The following is a 26177-nucleotide window of genomic DNA, read 5'->3' as shown; positions in this document are numbered from 1 at the left end:
TTCCTCTGCTCTAGAGATTATACAATGCAAAAAATAACAAAAAATGTAGCTTCGATAAACGAGATGACGTGAAAAAGATATTGGAAGAACTCCGGAAGGGCAAGGAACTATGAGAATGAAGATCGGGAAAATTTCATATGAAATCAGAATTTCTGTTATTTATCCAGTTCTTTGCACTACAGTAAGTGAGGACATTATATATAGCACACTCTAGCGATTTGCTTATCTTGATGTTTTATGACATGCGATCGATCTTTTACCTGATCCTGTTTTTTTTTTTGGAAATATAATGTCTATTGTAAATAATTTTTTTCTTATCAGAAAATTATTAAATTATTTATTTAATATTAAATTATTTCTTATCAGAATAATTTTATATAAAATACTTATTATAAAATTCATAATTTTGAATTTATATAGCCCTTTTAACGAGGATATTTTGAAATGCGCCTGACTATGCCATGCACATTCACAATCTTCCCCAGTGGTTTGCGTCTGAGATAAAATGTCACTGTCACCTCCTATAATTGCCTTAAATGTGTCTCGGCTAAAATAGAAGGACAAATAAATTTTCTATATTATTTTCCATCATATAAGATAGTGGGAAGTAGGGGAGACTGGGGCAAAAAGTCACAAATTGAAAATTTGAAAATTCATTATCTTCCAAGGTAAAAGAGACAGCGGCTCAAAATTTTTTCCATAGATGGCCTCCATCCATAGACCTTCTTCAAAGTCGTAAATTTCTTAGAATTCGAAAATGGATTTCAGAAAATAAAAAAAAATATTGAAATTAGCCTTATTTTTGAAATTTTTCCTTACAGCAGATATCAATTTTGACCTTTATTCTCAAAAATTGATGCACTGGTAAATATTTCCTAAATGATTTGGTCTCTTTGAATACTAAACCACTATCTATTTTAGAATTTTACAAAGAGTCTTTTCTCCAGAAATGCTTTTATTAAAAATGACCACTTGGGGTAAAAAGTAACAAAAGGTATGGAGCAAAAAGTAACAAAGACCGAAGCAATTTCTGATGTCTCACAGCGAGAAGAAACCAGAAGAAACGTCATTTCCATGTCTCGCAGTTTTTGTTTTCATTGGTCAAACGATTAGCAGTCTATTGTGTGTTGTTTCTAAAATAGCTTGAAAAGCACTTTTCTTGTTCAGATAGAGAAAACTGTGTTTTAAAAAGGTGTAGAGTAGAGGAATAAATTTTCTATAAAATTATGTGACCTAGCTATTTTCTTAAATTACGAAAGCCCGTAATAAATCAAATCAAAATGTGATAATTTCCCGTACCTGGTACTATTTGCCCCAGCATTTTTGAGAATGGTCGCAAAATTACCTTTTAGAAAACAGCTCGATAAATGTATTTCCTTACAAAATAGAGGAAAATTACTTTCACAAAGTTGTAGAGCGGTAAATTTCCTATAAAACTGCGCTAATTAGAAATTTTTGAAGCGATCGAGTAGCTTGTAAAAAAATAAAATATCCGTTTTGTGACTTTTTACCCCAGTCTCCCCTAGTATGTCTTCACGTTAAAATAAATTTTAAAAAGATCTAGAGACGATGGAGCATTCTCAACTATCCATTCCTTTCAAAAATATAAAATGTTGAAGGAAATCCTATTAATGGCCTCGCAATTCTGAGACCAAGATGAAAATCAAGATCTAGAAATTTTCAAGATTTTAGTATTCTGAAATCAAAAAAAAAAAATAAGATTAAGATTTCAAATCTGTCAAGTGTCTCGAGCTCTTGAAATCCAAGACACAAACCATGTGAATTTCAAAATTTCTAATTCTTGAACCAATACAGTAGACTCTCTCTCAATCGGGAATATGGGGCGAAATGTCATCCGGTTTAGCGATAGAATTGAGCGTCAAAGCCTTCGTAAATTCCACAAAGAGCGCTCAATTATAAAGAATCACGATAAAATAGGAAGAACTACAGCGAATTTGAGCGAATTAGCTTCATAATTAAGCGTGAAAATTGTCAACAAAATTTGACGCCCGATTGAAAAAGAGCCGATTGAGTGAGAGTCTACTGTATTTCAAGATATCAAGACGTCAAATTTCTTTTTTTTAAATAATTCCAAGAACTTTTTGAACGTGCTTGATACTTTCAGAATACTGACTATTTGACGAGTTTCATAAGGAAATCGCTCTTGATAAGGAATATTAAGGGTGGGTTGAAAAACAAAATTACTATGTACATATCAAACTACAACACCCTGAGAATATCTGCAAAAGAATTACATCTTGCATAAGCTTTTCAGGAGCACTCAATGGGTCAAATGGTAAAGCTTTCGCTCTATGATGTCCCGGGTTCGAATCCCTTTTAGGTCAACAGGAATTTTTCTGGCGTTAAAGATGTTCGGATTGCATCCAGTGAGCTTCACTGCACTTGATTCCACGGGCATGGGACTGACAACCTCATCCCGTACAAGAAAAAATAATAATGCATGTCTAGAAATCCCCTTGTGGGAAGGCCTAGTTCCTTCATGGAATATTGTGCCAGCATTATTATTATATGATCGATCTTTTACCTAATCCTGCTTTATTATTATTTTTTAAATAATGCCTATAGTAAATAAATATAATTATTATTTAAAATTCTTATCTTCTAAAACCATGTTTTTTTTTAAATCATTTTATGAATTTAGTTATAATTCGTGCAGTCAATTTAAATAGCACACTTTCATTTTCCCAGAAAATATTGCTTTAAATTTAAAATTTATCCTAAATTGCCTAAATTTATCAAATTTTATTTCAAATTGTATTATTCAAAGACGAGAACCAATAATTCAAAATTTTTTTAATCAAACTTCAAGTCAAACTTACAAATTATCCAAAAATATCAAAAATTTTGGGAAAGAATGACCACTTCTAGAAGAGATTTTGCCATCGTTCATCTAGTAAACAGAATTTGAAGAAGTATAAAGCATGTAGAATGGTCTAAAATTAAATTCTTTAAATATTAGTGAAAATGTCGTTTTTCTAAGTAAGATTCACGACGAAATTTTTTTATGAGCCTAATTTTTAAAAAATTACTACAACAGGAAAGAAAAATAGTTCAAAAAATAATTTGCAAAATTTGCATAGATTCCTTTGATTTTTCAAATGTTAATTTTTTTGGATTAAAGTAGGTTATTGGTTAAACAACATTTAAAAAAGAATTGCAGCAAAATTGTGTAGTATGCCTAGGCCGGGCAGACAAGGAATACGACAATTTTTATTTCTCCAAGTCTGAAAATGGATAAATTACTACTAAATTGATTCAAGGTAAGACAAAATTATTTTAAATTTGATTGATTCATTTTGATGAATTTAATATTGTACTGGATATCAAAAATATTTGAAGAAATCTCCCGTGTGGAGATGGCTTAATGACCGGCGCAGCTGCCGCCGTTTAAATTTGTGCGCAGTCCTCTGCCTGACAAACACACGTCAAAAAAATTGAGAGGTTAGTAGCGTGAAAAATTTTCTTTGCATTTTTCCATCGTTTTTTAGAGAGTTCTGAGGCCATAAATAGTGTTTTAAATTGTGGTAGAGTGACAAAGTATGTGGCATGAGGCACGTAAACAGGAAAGGAAGATCCGTGGGATGCTGGTGGACTACAGAAAAAGAGCTGAACGACGACAAGATTTTTACGAGAAAATCGTAAGCATAAGAATTGTCTCGCATCCACCAAAAGGCGTTAGGAAAATGGTATTTGGATGGATTGTACTGAATGTGAGTGTCTTTTGCAGAGAGCTGATCCTACGCAGTTTATCCAGATTCATGGACGAAAGTGCAAGATTCATCTGGATCCAAGTATTGCGGCAGCCGGGGATAGCCCCGCTATCATGCAAGTGATATTGATGAGACAATTTTGAAATTCAAATTGTCCGGAAGGTGGGTTGCTTTGATTTTGACTGACATTTGGGGTGGGTTTCAGGATGCCATGGCAGGGACACCAGGACATCATGATCGATCGGTTTGACGGGAGAGCCCATCTGGACTATATACCTCAGGTGATGAAGACGGAGGAGTCTGACGAGGTGTCGTCGGAGGAGAGACAGGCCAATTATGAGAGATACAGGATTTTGGCACAGAATGACTTTTTGGGCATTTCAGAGGAGAAATATCTGCATCAGTTGTATCTGGAGGAGCAATTTGGCGTCAATGCTCAGATTGAGGCGGAAAAGGTGGCCAGCAAGAAGAAATCCGGAGGAGTTACCATTGGCTATGTTTATGAGGAATCAGATCCAGCACCGACAAATTTCAACGACACCCTCATGGCCGTGAGTTCAGCCTCAACGGAGAGGGATTCGTCAGATTCAGAGCTCGACATGGATGTGTCAATTGATGTCAGCAAACTGGATACATCCCAAGCGCACGAGTTGAATGAGTACGGAAGGAATTATGGCATGAAGAGCAATGATTTCTACTCATTTCTCACGAAGGATGCAGATGAGGCGGATGCCCTGCGTCTGGCCAAGGAGGAGGAGCAAGAGAAGATCATGTTCAGTGGAAGGAAAAGTCGCCGGGAACGTAGAGCTCAGAGGGACAAGAAACTAACCAGGCGTCCCTTTAGCCCTCCCAGTTACGCAGCTCCCGAAGAGAAGCCATCTCTCAAGGAGAACAGCGACAAGAATGACAACAGTGATGATTCCCGTTCACCATCTCCAGTCAATTCCGGGAAGATCACGTACATTACATCCTTCGGAGGAGAAGATGAACTGCAGCCTCACTCAAAAATCTCCATCAATTTCAACAAAAACATCAAAAGTACAGAAAATTTGCCCGGAAAGCAGGATCAATCGTCAACTCTGGGCTCTCTCCTGGACACCGGAAGGCCCATGACTTACGCCGAGAAGGTTAAGCAGAATCTAGATAAGCTGAAAGCCATGAATAATCTGTCCTCTGCAAAGCCCCAGGCAACGGGACAGGTTGAGTATGTGGGAAAACCAGTTAGATATCTCAGGACAAACTCAGTACATCGATCCCGGAGTCGATCCAGAGGTCACAGCAGACGCTACAGTCGTTCCAGAAGCCACTCTCGACGTCGTCGATGGAATTCTCCATCGTATCGCAGTAGAAGATCTCGGAGTAGTTCACGGTCGAGTGGCAGGAGAAATCGCTCTTCCAGGAGTCACCGAAGAAGATCCAGAAGATCATCTAGCTCCTCCTCATCGCCCTACATTCCACGGCGAAAGAGACGATATTCATCCTCTTCGTCTTCCTCCACTTCCACGTCAGACTCCCCAAAGAGGGCTCCTCCATCATCATCATCGACATCCTCGTCCTCCTCGACCTCGCCCGAGAGGCAAAAAAGTGTCCCAGCTGCAGGCAAAGTACCCAGTCAACCTCAAACCTCTGTGGCAATGGTCCAGGCTACTGTCGCGCCGCCCGAGGAGAAGGAAAAAATTGCAGGGAATCCGGAGGTACAGGTCCAACAGCCGCCTCCTGAAGTGCCTATCAAGCGATACTACGGAAGACGTCGAGAGGACAGGACTTCTTCATCGTCCAGTGACACTGAGCCAACGGACGGTGGAGAGAGCAAATCAGGGAATGATTCTAGCTCGTAAGTATTATTTTATGTGCAGTTTTTTATTATTATTTATTTATTATCATCTATTTATTATCATGATTTTGAAAACTCCCATTTTGTCTCCATATGAATCATGATCAGACTGAAAAATCCTCCCCGACCATCTTGTCCCAAACTATATAAGGAGTCAAAAATCCTTGATGATTAAACTACCCTTCTGATTATCCTAAATTGATCATCCATGGCGTAGAAATGTCTCGTCTAGTACTCCAATTTTTTAGTTAGACCATTACCACTTCGTACAACCACCGCTAGGAATGCTTCATTCGAAAAATCGGTTTTTCGAAATTTTGCTTCGAAATGTTTTATTCGAAAAACCTTTGTGGGAGCATCTAAACGGGGGGATTTTATTTCGAAATCGCCATTTTGACACAAAAGTCCCCCACTGAACTTTAGACCGGTGCATTTTTGCCTATCTTTTGGCGCTTAAAATCTCCCTCTTCGAAAGCTCCATTTATTTATGTTCAAATATTTTGACATTTTAAGCGATTTCAAATCTTTTTTTTTTTGTTTTTCAAGAGATGTTTTTCTCGTGATCTATTTTCAAATTATCAAAAGTCGAAAAGCAGGTGAAATAGGGACACAGTATCGATCTCTCTTCTGAATGTATCGTTTAATCTCCTTAACATGGTCGAATTGTTAACTAGACATCATTAAATAGAATTAAAGAAATAGTTAAATAGAATAAAGTTGATTTATAGAAAAATATAAACTTTGGATATTTTCTTAATTTAGCAACAACATTGGCATAAAATCCTGCGGTAAGGCGGTTTTGATATAGAGGATGGGTGCCTCATCTCCTCTTCCTTATGAAGTATTCGTCACCAGGCATAAATATTAAATTTACCACTCTTTAAGAAATTCTTTGATTGTAAAACACTGTGTGATTGGCGTTTGAAACGTTTCGAAATAAAATAGAAAGTCTTCCAGACTATCTATTTTAGTTAGAGCACACTTTGAGAATTTATAACAGAGGGTGGAGAAAATTTATCTCAGGCATGAGCCACTAGGGAGATTTCCCGAGACTCACCGGTGCATAGCACAGTGGGGTGCATTTCGAAATCCCCCCGTATAGAAGACGCCAAAGAGGTGAAATTATATGGAGAAAAATGTGTAGAATAATTTCCCAAGACACAGAAAATTTCCCTTTACCTCTAGCAAGCGCGGGTGCACTCGAGGGAGTAGCTATGACACTTTTGAAAATTCTAGATTTTGGCTTTCGGGATTTTGTTCCATTAGGGATTTTGGCTTTCGCGATTTTGACCGGAACCTTAAATTTTGACCCTCACACATCACGAATATCATACCCGCCAAAAACCGATTTTCGTGGCCGTTTGTCCGGCCGCCGGTTTCCACGTAGTACAAAAGTTTCTGGCGAGAGAACGGAAAGAAGACTTTTCGGCAAATGTTAAGTTTATGGTGGACGACAACAGCTAATGATATCAGATCTACCCCCCACTCCTCCACCATCAGGAATTTTTGATGGGGTTAACTCTTTCGTCTCTTTTGGGACTGTAGTACCCAAAGAAGCATATGAATATTCTATGAAAAGCAATGTTTTTTAATTATTCAGAAATGATAAAAATCCGATTCTTGTGGATGATTACAAACTATAAGGATGTCCAAATGTAAGATATTTTTTGTAGGACCTCAATTAATTCTTGAGCTTAGATATTTTTGATTAAAAATTGTGAAATTGGCTTGCAACATATGCTGCGGTCCGGAAAGAGTGTTCGAATCGCATCCAGTGAGCTTCACTGCACTTGATTCCAAGGGGCATGGGACTGACAAATCCATCCCTGTATAAGAAAAAAATAATAATGAATGTCCCGAACTCGCCTTGTGGGAAGACCTAGTTCCTCTATGGACCATTGTGTCACCATTATTGTTATTATTAGTTAAGGGTGTTCGAGTCGCATCCAGTGAACTTCACTGCACTTCACTTGATTAAACGGGGTGTGGAACTGGCAATCGCGTATAAGAAAAATAATAATGCGTGTCTAGAAATTCCCTTTCGGAAGGTCTAGTTTCAAGTTTAAGAGCTTTCGATTAAAAAATCTTAAGTCCCCCCTCTTGACCCGACCTAGAAGGGGTCAAAAATTTAATTTTAAATCTGAACATTTCTCTTTGATCCTATTTAATCGAAGGTCCGATTAATCGAAAATTCGATGTCGAATATCTCGGAACTTTTATTTTCAATATCGAATCGAATGTGGCGGAAGCGGAAGCGAATTTTGGAAAGTACCAGAACTTCTGTGGAATACCACCGATCTCCGCAACGATCGGTGCCACTCTGATCGGTCTCACAGAGGCAACCCACCTGTAAGAACCAGTTTCCACAGGAGCACAGTCGCTCGATACAGAAAGGATAGAGATGGAAAGGGAGATATATGATCTCTCTCTACTCCCAAATGGGATGAGGAAATTATGGGGAGTTTTTTTTGGGGATTTGTAACGCTACACGAACAGAATTTCTAAATTGAAAATTGGTAAATGTGCGAATTTTAGAATGTCTTATTATGAGTTATAACAAGAGGGTCCTAGGATTAGGGCAGGGGTGTGCAAGAACCGTTTGAAACCGAATAAACGTCAAAATAAGTTTGTTCAGGTAGCGTTTTCACTATTGACGTACAAGTTTCATTTGACGTTTATTCGGTTTCAAACGGTTTTTGCACACCTCTGGATTAGGGACATCTGGATTATGCACAGACAATTATGCAGGTTTCGTTGGCTTTTCTATCAAGTTTATTAAAGGTAGTTGGGGGGGGGGTTATTAACCATATCTCTGGTTTTCTTTGACAGAATTTCATGAGTAATGGTACATATGAAAGGTATCAGGAAACACATTACAACTTTCTAGAACATTTAAAATTTATAGGACTAACGCTAGGGGCACCATAGTCGAAAAAGTGATTTCCATAACACATAACCTCAATTGTCTCAACACTTAACCGATTTTGATGATTGCATCGGCACAAGTGCTGAGGTGACCGCTTTTACTCTGACTTAGTTGAAGTGGACTGGACACAAGGGCGTTCTCATAAACAAACGTGTTGCAAAATAAATTGAAATATCTCGGGCCCAGTGTAATCTATAAGATTAAGTTCTTGGACAGAATTATAGAGAACATTCTGATCTGCATTTCATATTGTAGCACTAATGCTGCAAGCCTCACATCAGAACTTGCTGGAGCACCCTTCATCGCTAGCCTTCCGGATTTGAGTCCCATTGCTCATTCCAAGGTAGCCCCGAATCTGGCATTCTCCATGCTTCGTTGGTGAAGACCGACTGAGGAGGAGCCGATTCGATTGTGCCTTCGGAATAACTCGTCGAACACACTCAATTCCACCTAGCGGAACTATAGCGATATCTTAACTTGAAGTTAGCCGTTGTTGTAGCACCCCTCAAAGTTACCATCCCAGCTGAACCTTTGGCTTAGTAAAGTCTTCGTCAGGACGAGTTTTCTCCCTCCAACTCCTCTAGGCTCAACACTCCTACTACAATATCATCTTTCTGTCAGTTCTTCCAAATCATGAATATTTTGGTTTAAACATATTTCCACTTACATATTTTTGAAATTTTATTCGAAATTACCGCATAACTTCACCAAATTTGAGTTCCAAATCGGATCGATTTTGCTTACGTTAAGAATCTCACTTACAATGATCTGATAGGCTTTCCATTAGTTACTAGACTTTAGTAAAGTTCTAGCAATTTTTAATTAGGGAAACTTTCTCCATTATAAATTTAATAGAAAATTTTGATTTTCAGGACCAGCAGAGCGGCTACGAATTCAACAAACACAATCGTTGGTAAAACAACAGCAACTGAGACCAAAGTCAGTAAGAATTATTCGTTTAAAAAATGCCTCGGTCACAAAAATATCCCATTCAGAAAGATAATTTACTCCCTAAAACAGATCATAATTCCTTTCCTTCCCGATAAAAAAACAAACAATTTACAAGTGATTGCTCACAAACTGAAAATCACGCAATATTCATCAAGAGGATATGCAGCGATTTTTTTTTCAAAAGAAAAATCATGCACAAAAGTGTTAATGAGAAAATGTGTTGATTCATACTTTCAGCATATTTTTTTTTAATTTCTGGAAGTGCCACAGAGAGTTTTTTATGGCTTTTCTGTGGTGCATCCAAAATGTTCAATCAAATGATCTGCACAAAGAACCAACTACCAGTTGATTTTACAGGTTTCTGGTGTTTCATCAAAGATCAATCCCAGGGATCGTCTGAAGCGCAAAATGCAGATTCTGCTCAACAAACAATGTAAGGATGGAATTTGGTCAAAATTGTATAAGTATTTTTAATTTTAATTGGTTTTACAGTCAAAGCCGATAAAAAGGCTGAAATTGAAAGAACAGAGCGTCAGATGCAACAGCAACAAGAGCGTGATGATGAAATGCGCGAATTGGCTTTAAGACTGCGAAGAAGGTAAGTGATTTTTGTTGTTTGTATTGAATTGCAGCGTCGGGCATGTTACGATGATCGATCATGTGCATTTTAGGCAAAGGGAGTTGCGTCATAAGTACGGTACTCCTTCAAGCAGTCGCAGTCGATCACTGTCGCGATCTCCAGCTCGATTTGAGGATGAAGATACCTGCAGATTGCGCGAAAGAGTACGAAGTCGTGAGAAAGAGCGTTCTAGTAGTCGTAGACGTTCTGAAGATCGCTTGAGACATTGTCGAGATCGCTCTCGTGAGAGATCTCGTGATGATCGTCGTAGATCACATGGAAGATCGCGTGGTAGATCGAGAGACAGTCGCAGTCGATTCAGGAAGAGCAGAAGCAGGAGTGACAGTCGCAGTAGGCGGAGTAAACGCTCGCGATCACGCTCAAGATCACGCAGAAATAGGCGTTCCAGCTCACGGGACCATGGTCATTCCCAAAAATCTGTTAAGAAACTTGTCGATTATTAATTTGCACAAATAAATGTTTGTTTCCTCTGTTGAAGAGGTGTGGTTAGGAAAAATATTCAACATCGTTTTTCTCATGGATCCAAACTTAATTGTCTGCTTTCTTTGTGTCTATTTTGGTCGTGGTTTATCTTCCGAATATCTTTGTTGGTAGTTCTGCTGATAGTTAAACTGCAAAGTAAAAATAGTAAATAGTCCAGTCGAAGTTCACAGTTTTCAGCTTCGTTTCGGAAACACCTTGTCATGGTTTAAGTTGTTCAGAGAGGTTAAACTTACTAGTACTAATGACCCAAGCTGAAGAGCAATCGCTACTGATCTTTGAATGGCGAATTTTGAGACGAAACAAAGCATACGGTCATCCGCAGCATAGTTTCTAGATACCGGCAGAACATTACCATTGTAAGGGGCAATGCGGATTATCAATTTATTTAAATGAGGAATGGACTGGCTTGTGAACAATTAACTGGGGTGGGCCCCAGACTGTTCGCGAGGAGCTATTCCTAAACACGTCTGCACTGCACGACGGTCCGCCAAGAAGAGAGAGAGAGTTCTCTCCTTTCTCTACTTGCATGCCTATTCGTTTCATGCATTTTCGAACTCATATATGACAAAAAAGCTCGAATGGCATTGTCAGATTTCGAACTCACGCGTGACAATGCCACGAAAATTACAGAATTCCCCTACTGGTCATATGTACCGGATGCCTAATGTGAGAATGTCCAGAAAACTATGGAATCTAGAACCAAAGGAGAAAAGGTCGAGAGACCATCCCAGAATTAGATGGAAAGATGTAGTGGATGTTGTCCTTAAAGAATTTGGTGTGCTTCAATGCTGGCGGGCGATGGCTGCAGATCGTTGATAATGGAGAGTTGTAGTGTCGGAGGGGTCGGAGGCCTTGTCCTTCAAAGAGACGTAGTGCCACCTAAGTAAGTAAGTAAGAAAGGAATACACCAAATCTACAGGTCATTTGCATATAGATGAAATAAGCAATTTAACAAGACTGAAGGTAAATCATTAATTAGAATTAAGAATTAAACTCTGAGCAGGGCCTTTACTTAAAGCCCAAAATAGACACAGGGATCGGCTTATGTTAGGGATCAGCCCGAAAAATGAGGATTGGTGTCGATACACTAACGGATCAGCCCATAATTTAAAGGATCAGGCTGATCTTCTAAATTTATGAGGTTTAGTGAAATTAAGGGGATCAGGCGACATCAGCGCCAGTGCTGAAAATAAAAAGCTCCACTTTGGGGGTTTTTGGGTTCCTTTCGAAATGTCCATTTTTTGGGTGAAAAAACATGGAGAGTAATGGTACGCAATGTCGCAAAATCTAAAAATACATTAAGATTGGAGTATCCGACAGCCGTAAAAGTAAAATAAAGAAGAAGAAGAAGAAGAAGATTGGAGTAAAAAGAAGATCAGAGTGCTCCTTACTGTACGAAAAATCCATTGATGTTGCACTTAAGAAGTCTTTCAGCAATCAAAGTGTGCACATTTAATAGAAATTTACGCTTAAAACGCTAATCCTTAATCCTAAATCCTCAGTGTATGATAGTTTGGGTTGATCGATCCTTTACCGCCAAATTTTTCGAGCTGAGTATTCTCTAGGATCAGCCTGTGTCTATTTTCGGCATAAACTATCATACATCTGAGGATTAAGGATTAGCGTTTTAAGCGTAAATTTCTATTAAATGTGCACATTTTGATTGCTGAAAGACTTCTTAAGTGCAATATCAATGGATCTTTCGTACTGAAAGGAGCAGTCTGATCTTCCCTTTACTCCAATCTTAGCATTTCAAGATTTTGCGACATTGCGTACCATTAATCTCCATTTTTTTTCACCCTTATTGACATTTCGAAAAGCACCCAAAAACCCCCAAAGTGAAGTTTCTTATTTTCAGCATTGGTGCTGGTGTCGCCTAATTCCCTTAATTTCACTAGACTTCACGAATTTAGAAGATCAGCCTGATCCTCTAAATTTTAGGCTGATCCCTGAGTGTATCGACACCAATCCTCATTTTTCGGGCTGATCCCTAAGTAGGTCCCTGTGTCTATTTTGGGCTTTAGAAGATCAGCCTGATCCTCCAAATTATGGGCTGATCCGTTAGTATATCGACACTAATTCTCATTTTTTCGGGCTGATCCCTAAGCCAATCCCTGTGTCTATTTTGGGCTTTAGGCTGATCCTTTATCGCCAAATTGTTCGAGCTGAGTGTTCTCCAAGATCAGCCTGTGTCTGTTTTTGGCATAAGAGCCTGAGGATTAGCCGAGACACAGCTTACACAGAAAAAAAATTGTAAAAATGTTCGTAAATGTTTGTGAATTCCCATGGGGGAGTTATGAAATGCTCGTGAATCGTATAACCCACAAACAAGTTTGTAAAAGTTTGTACTTTTTTCACAAACATTGTTCGTAACATGACCATTTGACGAACTTTTTTGTACTTCTACAAACATTTGTTCATAAATGTTCGTAAAATTTTGTCATTTGTTCGTAAATGTTTGTTTTCCTGTCGAACATTTTACGAACATTTACGAACAAATGACAAAATTTTACGAATATTTTTTGTGTATTTACGAACACGTACGAACAAATGTTAGTAAAAATATAAAAAATGTTCGTCAAATGATCATGTTACGAACAATGTTTGTGTAAAAGTACAAACTTTTACGAACTTGTTTGTGGGTTATACGATTCACGAGCATTTTGTTACTCCCCCATAGGAATTCACAAACATTTACGAACATTTTTACAAAATATTTTTTCTGTGTAGCGTAATTACATTAGACATAATGGTCAAACTTCATTTTCATCATTTATTTTATTTCCACTAAGTCGTCTCTCGGCTAAAGTCGTACGTAAAGTGTGTCTAGGACATTAAGTCACGAGTTCGAGCACTTCGTAAAGCCAGGGTTATACCTCTTTTTCCTTAATTTCTCAACTTTCTCGATATTTACTGATCCTCGTTCCCGATCAATATTCAACTTTTCGACCACAGCAACGGTTTTATTTTAAATGTGTCGTTGGTGCTGCCCTCTGTAACTCAACAGAGAAATACTTCACCGGTCGTCATTCAAATATTTTGGTTGGTTGTGTCTGTTTCGTTTGTTTACCTTCCAGAAATTTTTGCGAAAAAAGACTGAAAATGCAATTTAATAGTGCTAGAAATAAGCGGGAGTCATTCATGACACCACCAACTCTTCAGAAATGCTTGAGTCGTGAACTCCAGGAAGTGCTGAACCAGAGAAACCTCCTCACGGTGAAATCGCGTCAGAAAAGTAAGAAATTTTCCATTGCTTTTTTAGGGGATTCTGACCAATTTCAGGATGTAATGGGTGTTTATTCTCTTGCAGTGTGCCGGCTATTGGACACACTTTCCGTGGAGAGTGAGGAAAGTGATAAGAGAAGATCGCTTAGGCGTCAGGCAGTTGAGGAGATCATTTCGTCGGAGAAGTCGTATATTCAGCAATTGAAAGTTTTGATGGATTTCTTTGTGAAACCACTGGAAAATCTCCAAATAATTGATGGAATGACCCATGCAGCTCTCTTTGGGCACATTGAGATGATGTACAATTTGAATGGTGAACTCTTGAGGGAATTGCAGGAGGATACAGATAGGGTGGCAGATGCATTTCTCAAGCTTGCTCCATTCTTTCGGCTCTATTCTGTTTATGCTTTTGATTACAAAAAGGCTCTGCTGAAGTTGCAGGAGCTCACGGCTAAAAACTCAGCTTTTAGGCAATTTTTGGGTAATACTGAAAGTCGTCCGGAAGTTCAGTCTAAGCTCAATTCTTTGTTGATAGCTCCAATTCAGAGAGTGCCACGATATCGTTTGTTGCTGCAGCAAGTTCTGCTTTATACAAGTCCATCCGATGGGGACTTTGCTGCCCTCCAGGCATCTGTGAAGGAGGTGGAAACGACTGTGGAGCACATTGATTCTCTGGTGGAGGAACAGGAAAATACACAGCAGATGATAAATTTGCAGAATGCTTTGGTAAATCGCACTCCAACTGTCATAAAGCCGGGAAGGCGATTATTCCGGGAGGGAGTCCTTGAGAAAGTTTCCAGCACTGGAAGTCATCTTAGGCGGCACTGTGCTCTAATGTCAGACATTTTTATGTACAGCAAAGTGATTAAGGAGCGCTCAAGGGGCAGTAGTAATCTTCCGGAAAATTCTCTCCAATGCTGCTGTATTTTTCCTCTGAAGAAATCAAAGATTACTGAGCTCTTTCCGGGCACTTTCAGGATTTCTTGCCAAGGCGATGGAGTAATCTTTCGCACTGTGGACATTTTGGAGGGTCAGAGCTGGGTTGTGGCTCTCCAGGAAGCCATTGCCATGCACATAGAATTCAGGAAGACGCTGCGAAAGGAATCCAGCAAGAGGCGTCCACTGCGTCGGAAGAAAGATGTGAGGAATTTTGAGACTGATACAATTCTCAGTCCCAAGAGACGAGGAGAATTTGAGAATGTATTCAGAACACCGGTGGAGGGTGAAGATGCTGAGAATTCCAAGAGGAATTGTTTCCATCTTAATCCGGTGAATATGCTCAAGAGGAGAACTCAGGAACGGACTTCGCAGATGCCACCGAAAAAAATTCTTCGACTGAGAGATGAGAATGATTTTCAAGAGAAGAATCGCGACATTCTCTATCCTTTGAGGGAGATTCAGGAGAACACAAAATCTCAGGAAGGGCCCGAAGGTCCAGGGAAGGAAAGACAGGAAGGAACAGTGCGACGGGTTCACTTCGAGGATCCTCCGGTGAGTGGTTATGCCATTGTTAATGATAGCAGCTCTCAATATGAAGGAATCATTCCCAGAATGCCCAATGTTACATCTCTCAAAGATAGACTTATCAATTTCTTTTCAAAGATCTTTTAATTTCTTAATTGTCCAATTAAAAAAAAAATTTGTCAAAAGTTTGTTAATTAGGGTAAGTGTGCCAAATTTCGGCATAGTTGCCTGCAAGCGCCAAAGTCTCAAGTTTGAAATGTAATATTTTTAAAACAAATTGATTTTTTTCCTTCTTAAGGAATATTGCTTGGAACCTTGTAGAGAGTTTATAGTCTTTATTTATTCTAAAACCATTCTTAAATCATTTTAAAATGAATTAAATTGTAGACATAGCTTTTGGTGCCCTATTTCGGCCACCTTCATTCTCATACTTTCTTGCCCTTCGGGAATTCTTCCAATGTCTTTTTTTCACGTCATCTCGTTTGTCAAAACCACATTTTTTGTTATTAATTTGCATTGTCATCTTTAGAGTATGTGAAAACTAAAAATTCATAGAAATTTAAGGAACAAAAAAGGTGGCCGGAATTGCAAGCTGGCCGAAGTTTGGCACACTTAGATTGTTTTACAAAAATTTTGTCAGCTGGGGCTTTTTGACTTCAAAATTTATTTAGCCGTATTTGAAAATGTTTTCATATTTATTTGCACGAAATTGTAAATAAATTTCATGCCCTACAATTTTTTTGAACATGCAAGCTTCGTGAAATTACCACTAGAGGTGTTTAAATGTAAAATTTGTTAAATTGTATACATTTTAATTTAACTTTCAAGTTTTTGTAATTTCTAGAAGCCAAACGGTAAGAGATAGGAACAAGGAGTATTTAAAGAACCCCCTATAAAGTGATTCTAGTAGCGTGACATGACCCATATTTTTTCTTCGTCCCTTATTCTCGTTCAGTAATAACCTTCCCGATTTGAGAGCTCTCTCCGGTTGAGGTTTTTCCTTTACCGATTCGAAAGTATATCAGATAGAACTTACCTAAAACCCGTTGGAAGTTCGAACGTTTAAACCGACGAGTTCCACAAAAATGAGCAAGTTCCTAAAAAGGACATCTCTTTGAGTGAAAGTGAACGTCAATTAAGACGTTCTGCCATCCTGAATTTCCACAAAACTATACAAAAATTCACTTTTTGCAGCAAACTTTGCACACTGTTTTGACATTGTTGACGATTGAAGTCAAGAATATCGAAATTCGAAATGGCAGAACAGTCAGCGCTCAAGCGGCGAGTAGGGGAAAGTACTCTCCCTTCGAACGTTCATGCCTTCGAATAATATGAATTTCTTTTACTTTTCCTAAGAGATTTCCACATGATTGTCACTTATTTATCAATAATTGATAATAAGCTAACTAATATTTAATAGAAATGTTTAAGTCTTTTAGGAAAACTTAAAGAAAATTCACATTATTCGAAGGTATGAACGTTCGAAGGGTGAGTACTTTCCCCTACGTGAACTTGCATTTTAGGCTTCCGGTAAATTTTCGAATAAGCTTGGCTTGGCTTTGGAGTGGCTTTGTCTCTTCGAAAGGTTATTACTGAACGGAGCCATTATCGACATCGTCACATTTTAGATCAAAAATATTTTATGACATCAAAATTTCTATCCATATGGCTCCGACACACCTTTTAGATCAGGAAAATTTCATAAAGTCAAAATTCACTTGCTTTCCTCCTTAAAAGCTTTGCATATGTCTATCCTACTCTTTCCCACTCTTCTTCTTCATTTGAACATCACATCAAATTAAATTTAGTTCAGTCCAATTTTGAGACCAAAAAAGTGGGACAGACTTATGCAAATCTTTTGAGAAAGAAAGGGACGCGAATTCTGATTTTATAAAATTATACCGAGCTAAAAGTTGTGCCGAAGGCAATATCCTTCGGTTTCAAATTTGATCGTTCAAAATTCAATCCAATGGCTCCGGCACACCTTTTAGATCAGGAAAATTTCATGAAGTCGAAATTCTAAACCCTTTCTTTCTCACATGTTTTACATATGACTATCTCATTTTTTCGCATACCAAATTCGATTGAGCTAAATTGAATTTGGAGTGATGTTTAAGAGAAGAAGAAGAGTGTGAGAGAATGAGATAGACATTATGCAAAACATATGAGAAAGAAAGGTACCCGAAATTCGACTTCATGAAATTTTCTTGATCTAAAAGGTGTGCCCGAGCCATAAAAATGTCTATCCAGTTAAAATTGCCTGATTTTGACTATGGAGAATATAGAAATAGAAATGATATACAAGTCTTCAGGACAAATCAACTTCACGCAATCACCGTTAGGGCGCCGAAATCGAAATCGATTTTCGAAATTTTGTTTCAGAATCTCTTTAAATCCAAAGATTTCGATGAAACTTTATTAAGTTGGTTGTAGTCAAGGTGCAGGCCTTTCCAATAACAGATCGCACTCTATACTCTTTCTCCTTCCGTAATGGATATGAGTAGGGGAAAGTACACTCCCTTCGAACGTTCATGCCTTCGAATAGAAATGTGTAAGTCTCCTAGGAAAAGTAAAAGAAAATTCACATTATTCAAAGGCATGAACGGTCGAAGGGAGAGTACTTTCCTCTATATTTAATACTCGACCAATTCATTACCGATTGGGACTGATATAGGGGAAAGTACTCTAGGTTGGACCAGAAATATGAAGTTCAAACTTGATGAATTTTTTTCTGGGAAAATCGAAAATGAATCCCAATTATATCTTAAAATCAAATCCCAAAATACAGTAGAGCCCCGCTATAGTTCATATTTGGTTCCAGATTTGACACTTGGGTCGCACTATATGTCATTTTTTAAAATTATCAACGACTTTTAGTATTGAAATTGCTCGACGGCTTCCACTTTCTTTGCGATTGTGGTACTTGTCCTTGCTCTCTTCATTATGGATCACAATTATCACAACTACTCAATAAAGTTTGCCAAAAATATTAAAATAATTATGACAACGACAACATTGCATTTCGCGTATTAAAAAACATAACCTAACTTAAAATCAGTGTTTTGAAATCAACGGTCGATAAATTGTGGACTATAGAGCGATGGCCTATAGCGGGGCTCTACTGTAGTAGAAAAAATCATAATTTCAAAGTTGCCCCACTTCCCCCAACATCGATTTTTCGATTAACCCCTAGCGGTGATCGTATGAAGTTGTGATGTTCTGAAATGTTGTAGCATATCAGGAGTTCTTAAAGCTTACATTATTACGTTCCTAGAAGCCTCTAGGTCGCTATCACACACGACTTAATCTCCATAACGACAAAAGGTAAAACCGGTAAAACGATCTATAACAGGTTAACTCTTTCGCGTCCCAGTTTTATTCAGTAGATGAATTCATGTAAAATTGAGTTTTTCCTAATGCTTTATGATCAAATATAATGGTTCAATGAAAACTCGGAAAAACCCCGGGTCATATATGACCCTGTTGTCCGCAAGGGAAGTGTACATACCATTTTCAAAATCTATATCACGGGCTTTCTAAGAGTTTTTTTGCTTGAAGTTGTTAATTTGGCCAAAATCATCGCAAACTGGATTGTCTTTATGAACACTGTACTCCTGGTGTTCAAGGAATCTTCCTGGTAATCCCTTGAACAGTCTCTGTAACAATATTTTGAGTGGTATTTGGCAAAAATAAACTTATCCACATATTTATTCACACACAATACAATTGCACAATATGAGACGCTTGCAGAATACTCTAAAATATTGCAAAATATGTTATAATTCATCAGATATAAGATGAAATGTCCAGGAGCAAGATGTCTTACCTGCATTTCATAAAGAAAAACAATGTCCCAACTAAATTTCGCTATAGGTTTGGGACGAAAACACTGTTACCCTTGGGGACAATAGGGTCATATATGACCCGGAAAATTCTACGCGCTTTTCTGGAAAATTGAGAGTAGTTTATTATATCAAAATATGCAATATACAATCTTTGGATATTCTATTTTGTGTTTCTAAAGAACTTTTTGCTGAAAAAAATAAATTAATATAAAAAATTTTGAAAAAGAAAAGTCATTTCAGAAAGTTCGAAATTCGTGATTTTTATTCTCAAATATTTTCTTTTCCTGAATATCTGGAGTCTCGAGAAAATTTGTCAAGAATCTTACATCCTTCTATTATGATGTCGTGCACAAACCGATAGATTTCAATTAATGTAAATAGTCAAAAAAAAATGTTTTTTCCTTGGGTCATATATGACCCTAATGACGCGAAAGAGTTGAGAGAAGAAATAATCTAATAACCTCAAGGGCATGAATTTAGTTAGAAGGTATTATATAAAATTATTATTCTACCAGTTCTTTAGTAAAATGGCCATTTGAAGTCAAAAACGATCCCATTGGTCGTTATAGTTTAACATTCATAAACTTTCGCTTGTTAATTGTAAACGATTTTGTAGTAAATTATTGTCTATTTATTAAAAGCTAAATTTCTTAATTCCTGAATTTTCTTCATGAATGCATCAATTTTTTCCGGACACATTTCTCCATCCCAATGACCGGATTTTTTGAAATGTGATCCCACAATTATTCCCTGACATTTTGAAAAATATTCCTGAATATTGTCAATTGTTGCCCCAGAACCAATTAACACGGGAATATTTAATTTTCCTGTGAGACTCTGGAGATCTTGAGGATTTACAGGATCCCCCGTTGAGGTTCCAGTTACAATAATTCCGTCTGAGAGGAAAAATTCTGCAGCTTTAGCAGTCTCCAGGAGATTCAGATCCTCTGTTATTGCATGAGAACTATGCTTTTTCTTCACGTCCGTGAGAATAGCCACTTCTTCTGCATTTATCTGCCTTCGGTATCTTAATAAATTCCCAGCACAAGCATCGACTATTCCCTCATCAGCCACATGGCTGAAGACAAAACCTTCAGCCCGAATAAATTGACATCCTGAGGCTTTAGCCACAGCCAAAGCTTGTTGATTACCACATGCGAGAATTTGCACGCCCAGAGGAATGTTTTGAAGGATTTGTCTAACCTCCAGAGCGACTCTTGTCATTGTGGCTGTGGTTTCTGGACCAAGATCTTGTTCTCTAACGTAAGGGATATCGTGCATGTTCTCTATCATAACGGCATCCTAGAAATTAAAATATTCTTGAGGGAGATGTTTTAGAAATTATTGATGGGTTCTTACAATAGATGTATTCCGGTAGATTTCTGCTTCTTTCCGCACAATTTTGATAGACTCCTCAAAATTACCGCTATACCGAGGAGTTCCTGTAAGGATTTTAGGTTCTTGTTGTTAATATTGATTGTAAAACGTTTAATGAACTTACCAGGAAGAGCAGGAATATGAATCATTCCGATCACAGGACATTTTAGCGATGAAGAAAAGACTTTGAGAAACCTCTGCATGGTCCTCAAGTAATAGTAAACAATACACTGTGGTGGTCCCAGAGTTGCAAGCGTTTGCTAAAAATTATAGCAGATTAAAAAGATTTCGTTTTTAACACTTTTAAAACCCGTGCCAAAAAATCACGTAAAATACCAAACTGGCATAAAATGCCAATACAGATATTCTCAACAAAAAAGCAATTTTTCAATAATTTTTCGTTCCGTAAGACTTCTACTACAGTTCTAGGACTCATAAATTCATTTTCCAATAAATATTTTCCCATTTTCTTGTCATTTTTATATAAATTTTCTGAAAATTGACAAAAAATGCCAATGTGAATTTTTACAGATTTTTTCATAGCAGAAGTCAAATTTTTATTGAATTTTCTTTTTCCTAGCAATTTGGCAAGGATCTTAGAACACATATCAATATATTATATTTTCCTGTAAAATTTTCAAATTTACATATCGACGGCTCCATTCCATACTATGCTAAGTCGACTTAGCTTTATATTACTCCGAGAGATATGTTGTTCCTGGGACCGAGATCTACAACTGATAAAAATTTGGTGATCATCCGGTGTTCGGGTAACGAGATATTTGAGACTTTCGTAAAAAAAAAATTACACAGGCAGCATAGGAAATCACCAACTTCAAATGGCTCTCCTGAAATGTTGTCATTCTGAGATAAGGTAAAGGAAGTATATATCGGCCATGCATCTTGTATCTGCCAGCTTGCAGAACATATCGGTCACCAAGAAAAAATAAATATTTAAAAATTTACTAACTACGTTATACCAGTTATCTAATGCAAAATATATTGCGTTTGTTCATATATAATCTTCTGAATTAGGGTAAGTGTGCCAAATTCCGGCCAGCTTGCAATTTCGGCCATATTTTTTGTTCCTCTAATTTCCATGAATTTTTAGTTTTTGCATTCTCTTGGGATTGTACAATGCAAAAAATAACAAAAAATGTCGCTTTGACGAGCAAGATAATCTGAAAAAGACATTAAAAGAATTCTGGAAGAGCAAGGAACTATGAGAATGAAGGTGGCCGAAATAGGCCACCAATGCTATGTCTACATTTTTATTCATTTTAAAATGTATTAAGAATGATTTTGGAGAAAATAAAGATGATAAACTGTCTGCAAGGTTCCAAGTAAGACTCCTTATAAAAGAGTAACAAAAATTTTCAATTTTTATTAAAAATATTACATTTCAAACTTGAGACTTTGTCGCTTGCATGCAACTATGCCGAAATTTGGCACACTTACTCTAAGTTTTTCGTCGACTTTTTGAGAAAATATAATTATTCATTTAATTTGTTGAATCACTGTATCGGAGTCTTAATCAAAAAGTATCCATTTTTAAAATTCTTATGATTTTATACTAGAATTTCAGTGACACAAAATAAGAAATTATACCTTATTTAAATGATTTACGAATCTGTCTGAATGTAAAAAATATTACTCAATTATTCCACTTTTATTACCAGAACACTTTTTAATTATCTCGCTACGCATAACACGAATTAATTTGTTAATTCAGAATAAGTACGTTTTGTTCCAAGTACAGTAGACTCTCTCTCAATCGTGAATATGGGGCAAAATGTCATCCGGTTTAGCGATAGAATTTAGCGTCAAAGCCTCTGTAAATTCCACAAAAAGTGCTCAATTATAAAGAATCACGATAAAATAGGAAGAACTACAGCGAATTTGAGCAAATTAGCTTCATAATTAAGCGTGAAAACTGTCAACAAAATTTGACGCCCGATTGAGAAAGAGCCGATTGAGTGAGAGTCTACTGTACAGAGCTCACCGGCCATTTTTCATCGCATTTCGATGTCATTTTCGCGAGCAGTTCAGGTTATGTTTTTGTTGTGAAGAAGAATTTCCTCAGGTAAATTTTGAATTTATTTAGTATTTTCCTGTGTGATTGCTAAGGAAAAAGTTAAAAGTGATCGATCATGCTCATCACCAAGATCATCAAGATAATCCTAAGAAATAAACGGAAATAAATTACCAAGGAAATAATTTTAGAAAGATCCCAATAAAGCATCCAATAAGAAGACTGTGGAAGTCTTCTTTCCGGGAGAAATGATTGGCAAATAGATTTTCATATGCTTATTTCTCACAGAATTTGCTTTATCGCAGCTTCCACTTTTGAACCTTCCTGTTGGGGTGGTCTTGGCAGAATACCACCTGCTTTCTCATGATCCTGGACTTGCTGGATTGGCTGTTGATTGTGGAGAATCACAGTCGCAACACTCTTTTAGCCACTTTTCTGTAGATTTCCTGAACAAAAAAACATTGATCACTTGATGGTTTTGGTCTTTTCCACTCTTTACAACTCACCTTTATCGTTTAATATCCTGATGGTAGCCATTCCTGCACAAAATTTCCACCAATTTGTACAGTTTATTCACGAACAGAAAAAATAGCTTTAGGAAGTCAACTGACGAGAAATGGAACAATTGCTATACTGTAAATTCTCGATTGATATTGACGTCATAAAATCACTTCCCTTCCCGATGCGTTGTACCTGATAGAGCAATGTTGTGATTTGTTGTGTGAATTGATAAGGTCCACGTACCTTGGTTCGATTGTGATTATCGAATGAAGCAAATATGCTCAAATTTCCCATGGCTTGTCTCAATTGTGATGTGATTTTGCATTATTAAGGGGCTTTCATAAAATTTACAATTAATATGAACATGTAAATAGTAAATTTAATATGAGTACGCAGGTAAACAAAAAATCGTTGCATTTAAAAAAAAATCATGCCCGACTTCCTCTCTAATTCGGGTGATATTTCGGTCCCAAATGCACGAATTTGAGAGAGTCTAATGTATCAGAACTTTAATTTTTAATTTCAATGGAATTGTAGTATATTGCAGTTGAAGTCGAGAGCTTTCCAACATTGGGTCTTAATTTCCCCTTGCTGTACCCTAAATCGAGCTATAAATGAAAATAAATTGACCAGACGGACCCGTACTATCGATTGTAAATTAAATTTTGGCTTTAAATTTCCCGTATAATGTTATTAAAATTATAATTATTTTTATAAACTAATTCTTAATTAATTGAATAAATAAGATTATAGTTGCTGCTAAGAAAATATTAGCATTACTGATGCGAAAAACGATCACACGTCTTTGAACTAATGAGTTCGAGCATTACGTATATATTCTCTTCCACTTCACCAACTTTTTGGGTCTGATTATAAATCAAGGAGAGAAACACAAAATAATTAACTTTCATAACAAAAAATGAAGAATTGCTGCTGTAAGAAGATATATTTAAAAACCGTAAAAAAAAACAAAGAATGACAAAACTTTAGTCTTCTTTAAGAATTTGTGGTTTGTAGTCCAGTTTTGAGGCTGCAGCCAAGGATTCTGCATAGAGTGGCAGACGCTGGGTGAGTCTGAATCCCCACCAATCTTTCACCTGTCTGCACAGATTTAAGTCCATTTCCGTGATAAGGAGACCATCTCTGTGACGCGAAAGTCCCGGGGTTCTAGCTCCGTCCGGAGCTGTAATGTATGAGGAACCGTAGAAGGGACCAAAGTCCTTGTGAGGAGGTTTTCTGTCGCCTGAAGTGAAGGCATTGGGAAATTCTTCAGTTCCTACACGATTAATGGCCACTGTGAAGTAAGAATTGGCAATAGCTGCATTTCTTGCCTCAATGCCCCAAAGTGGCTCACTCAGACTTCCCACAGTGGCTGATGGATTGAAGACAATTTCTGCTCCATTGATGCCAAACATGAGCCAATTCTGTGGATGATGTCGTCCATAGCAGATGTTAATGGCAATCCTTCCAAAAGCCGTCTCGAAGACTGGATGTCCAGTATTGCCTTCCATATAGTAAGTGGACTCATTGAAGTCTCCAACTCGAGGAATATGATTCTTTCGGTGTTTCCCAATCACTTGACCCTTGTTGGAGATCACAACGGCTGTATTCCACAAAATGTCTCCATGTTCCTCATCTCGTTCCAAAATTGGTGATATGATCACCATATTGAATTGCCGTGCGAGATTCTTCAGCCACTTTGTGCTACTTCCATTCTCTGCACTCTCCGCAAATTCCGTCCATGGATGCTTCTCGCGTGTGCAGAAGGCAAAGGGCATTGCTAAAAATATTAACTTTAAATAATTCAGCTCTAAAATCCCACAATTAAATTAAATTTACTCCAAGCTTCCTGAAGACAGAGAATATTGACTCCAGAAGCTGCAGCTGCCTTAATCATCTTCTCAATCTTGTCGTAAATGGCATTCCTCTGGACATCCACTGGATCAGTCGTCTTGGCTGCGATACTATTCTGAATTGCAGCCACTCGAACAATTTTTGCCGGACGCAAATGCTCCTGCTCTGCTTGAAAGCGATATCCTTTCACCTCAAAGTCATTTTCCTGTGCAATTTTCAGTGTTGCGCCAGATAACTCTAATGGTTTTCTACAATAATTTATAGCTTAATTAATGCTCTAATCTCGCTGATAAGATTATGTATGCAGAGAAAATTTTTCATGATCTTACTCTTGTTCCTGGCCATACAGGATCCGTCTGACCTCACGCAATTCCTCAGGAGGGATGTACTTCTCAAGACATTCTTCCAAACTATTAATTCCACTTTTACCAGACATAATAGCACCTTCAAAAAAAATTAAAGCAGCACAAGAAATCGACTAATCTTCACGCAAGAGAAACGTCAACTGACTTGCTTCGTCGCTGGGGCTTTATCAATTCTATTTTTGTGAAAAAAAAATATTGCTCCAAACATCGTTGGAAATGTACGATTGTGTGTGGTGCAAGAAAATATTCAAGACACGCTTTTAATCATTTATGTTGTGTTGCAGTGAAGACACTTTGGAACAGATCAATTTGAAATTCGTTTTTAGATCAAAGTTGAATTATAATAAATTTTTTAAAAGAAAATTCATTTAGAAAAAAATTGTACAGGATTGATTGTCCACTTTTTTCTTACACTACCTTCTTAGCATACTTCTCATGTATATTTACCGGATTGGAGTTCAACCGTAACATTTTTCTATTTCCTCTTTTGTTGTTGGAACTACTTAACGCAGTCTTTTATTATCTTTATTTTTTTCATTTTGTTGCTTTTAAATTATTTATGCTTTTGCATTACTGACATTGAAAATTTTATTGACTCTTTTCGGCTTACAGTCAAGCAGTGAATCAAGGCTTTTTGTATTGCGTAAATAATGCTTTGTTAATTTAGCTTTTACAGCCCCTTGGATTGGTAAATACAGGGGTTCATCGGTGATTTATAAAATACATAATTTTTATAAATTGTTTTATCCAAGCAAAAGGAAAATTCATATGAAAACTCAAATAAAAAAGAAGTAAAAAAAAATTATTGCATAGGGTAAAGTGGTACAAGTTGGACAATGGTACAATTTGGACAGGGCTTTTTGTCTTGATAAATTTAGTACTTCATTTTTATTTGTATATTTTTAATGCTTTAGTTTTATAATTAGGTTCCTTGTGCAATAAAACAAAT

General features: G+C 37.2%; 3 protein-coding genes across 3 annotated transcripts; 1 reads left to right on the top strand and 2 right to left on the bottom strand.

The window, feature by feature from the left end:
* The first annotated feature begins 3434 nt into the window (after nucleotides 1-3434).
* LOC129801052 (rac guanine nucleotide exchange factor JJ-like) lies at nucleotides 3435-15439 on the top strand. Its single transcript, XM_055845811.1, has 10 exons — nucleotides 3435-3659; nucleotides 3749-3846; nucleotides 3937-5565; nucleotides 9364-9430; nucleotides 9800-9875; nucleotides 9935-10040; nucleotides 10114-10522; nucleotides 11335-11393; nucleotides 13643-13800; nucleotides 13876-15439. The coding sequence occupies exons 1-10, from the start codon at nucleotides 3561-3563 to the stop codon at nucleotides 15399-15401; spliced, it is 4227 nt and encodes a 1408-aa protein (XP_055701786.1). The 5' UTR covers nucleotides 3435-3560; the 3' UTR covers nucleotides 15402-15439.
* A 3757-nt stretch (nucleotides 15440-19196) lies between these two features.
* Nucleotides 19197-20706, bottom strand: LOC129804551 (uncharacterized protein F13E9.13, mitochondrial). Its single transcript, XM_055851936.1, has 3 exons — nucleotides 20601-20706; nucleotides 20459-20541; nucleotides 19197-20401 (listed from the first exon to the last, which is right to left on the bottom strand). The coding sequence occupies exons 1-3, from the start codon at nucleotides 20677-20679 to the stop codon at nucleotides 19727-19729; spliced, it is 837 nt and encodes a 278-aa protein (XP_055707911.1). The 5' UTR covers nucleotides 20680-20706; the 3' UTR covers nucleotides 19197-19726.
* A 3230-nt stretch (nucleotides 20707-23936) lies between these two features.
* Nucleotides 23937-25405, bottom strand: LOC129804550 (beta-ureidopropionase). Its single transcript, XM_055851935.1, has 3 exons — nucleotides 25193-25405; nucleotides 24849-25111; nucleotides 23937-24789 (listed from the first exon to the last, which is right to left on the bottom strand). Exons 1-3 carry the CDS (start codon nucleotides 25297-25299, stop codon nucleotides 23996-23998), a joined length of 1164 nt encoding a protein of 387 aa, XP_055707910.1. The 5' UTR covers nucleotides 25300-25405; the 3' UTR covers nucleotides 23937-23995.
* Between the last annotated feature and the right edge of the window lie 772 nt (nucleotides 25406-26177).

The sequence above is a fragment of the Phlebotomus papatasi genome, chromosome 2, assembly GCF_024763615.1.
Source record: "Phlebotomus papatasi isolate M1 chromosome 2, Ppap_2.1, whole genome shotgun sequence".
Classification (NCBI taxonomy): Eukaryota; Metazoa; Arthropoda; class Insecta; order Diptera; family Psychodidae; genus Phlebotomus; species Phlebotomus papatasi.
Note: the sequence above shows the minus strand (reverse complement) of the source record. Positions and strands in the feature narration are given on the sequence as shown.

Bases quoted from the DNA above. Each gene is read 5' to 3' on its own strand.
- LOC129804550 (XM_055851935.1), bottom strand. From the start codon at position 25,299: ATGTCTGGTAAAAGTGGAATTAATAGTTTGGAAGAATGTCTTGAGAAG. The intron at 25,112-25,192 runs GTAAGATCATGA...AAATTATTGTAG, and splicing joins CTGTATGGCCAGGAACAAGA to AAAACCATTAGAGTTATCTG. The intron at 24,790-24,848 runs GTAAATTTAATT...TAATATTTTTAG, and splicing joins CTGTCTTCAGGAAGCTTGGA to CAATGCCCTTTGCCTTCTGC.
- LOC129801052 (XM_055845811.1), top strand. From the start codon at position 3,561: ATGTGGCATGAGGCACGTAAACAGGAAAGGAAGATCCGTGGGATGCTG. The intron at 3,660-3,748 runs GTAAGCATAAGA...TGTCTTTTGCAG, and splicing joins AAGATTTTTACGAGAAAATC to AGAGCTGATCCTACGCAGTT. The intron at 5,566-9,363 runs GTAAGTATTATT...TTTGATTTTCAG, and splicing joins TCAGGGAATGATTCTAGCTC to GACCAGCAGAGCGGCTACGA.
- LOC129804551 (XM_055851936.1), bottom strand. From the start codon at position 20,679: ATGCAGAGGTTTCTCAAAGTCTTTTCTTCATCGCTAAAATGTCCTGTG. The intron at 20,542-20,600 runs GTAAGTTCATTA...AAATCCTTACAG, and splicing joins TCATATTCCTGCTCTTCCTG to GAACTCCTCGGTATAGCGGT. The intron at 20,402-20,458 runs GTAAGAACCCAT...TTTAATTTCTAG, and splicing joins TCTACCGGAATACATCTATT to GATGCCGTTATGATAGAGAA.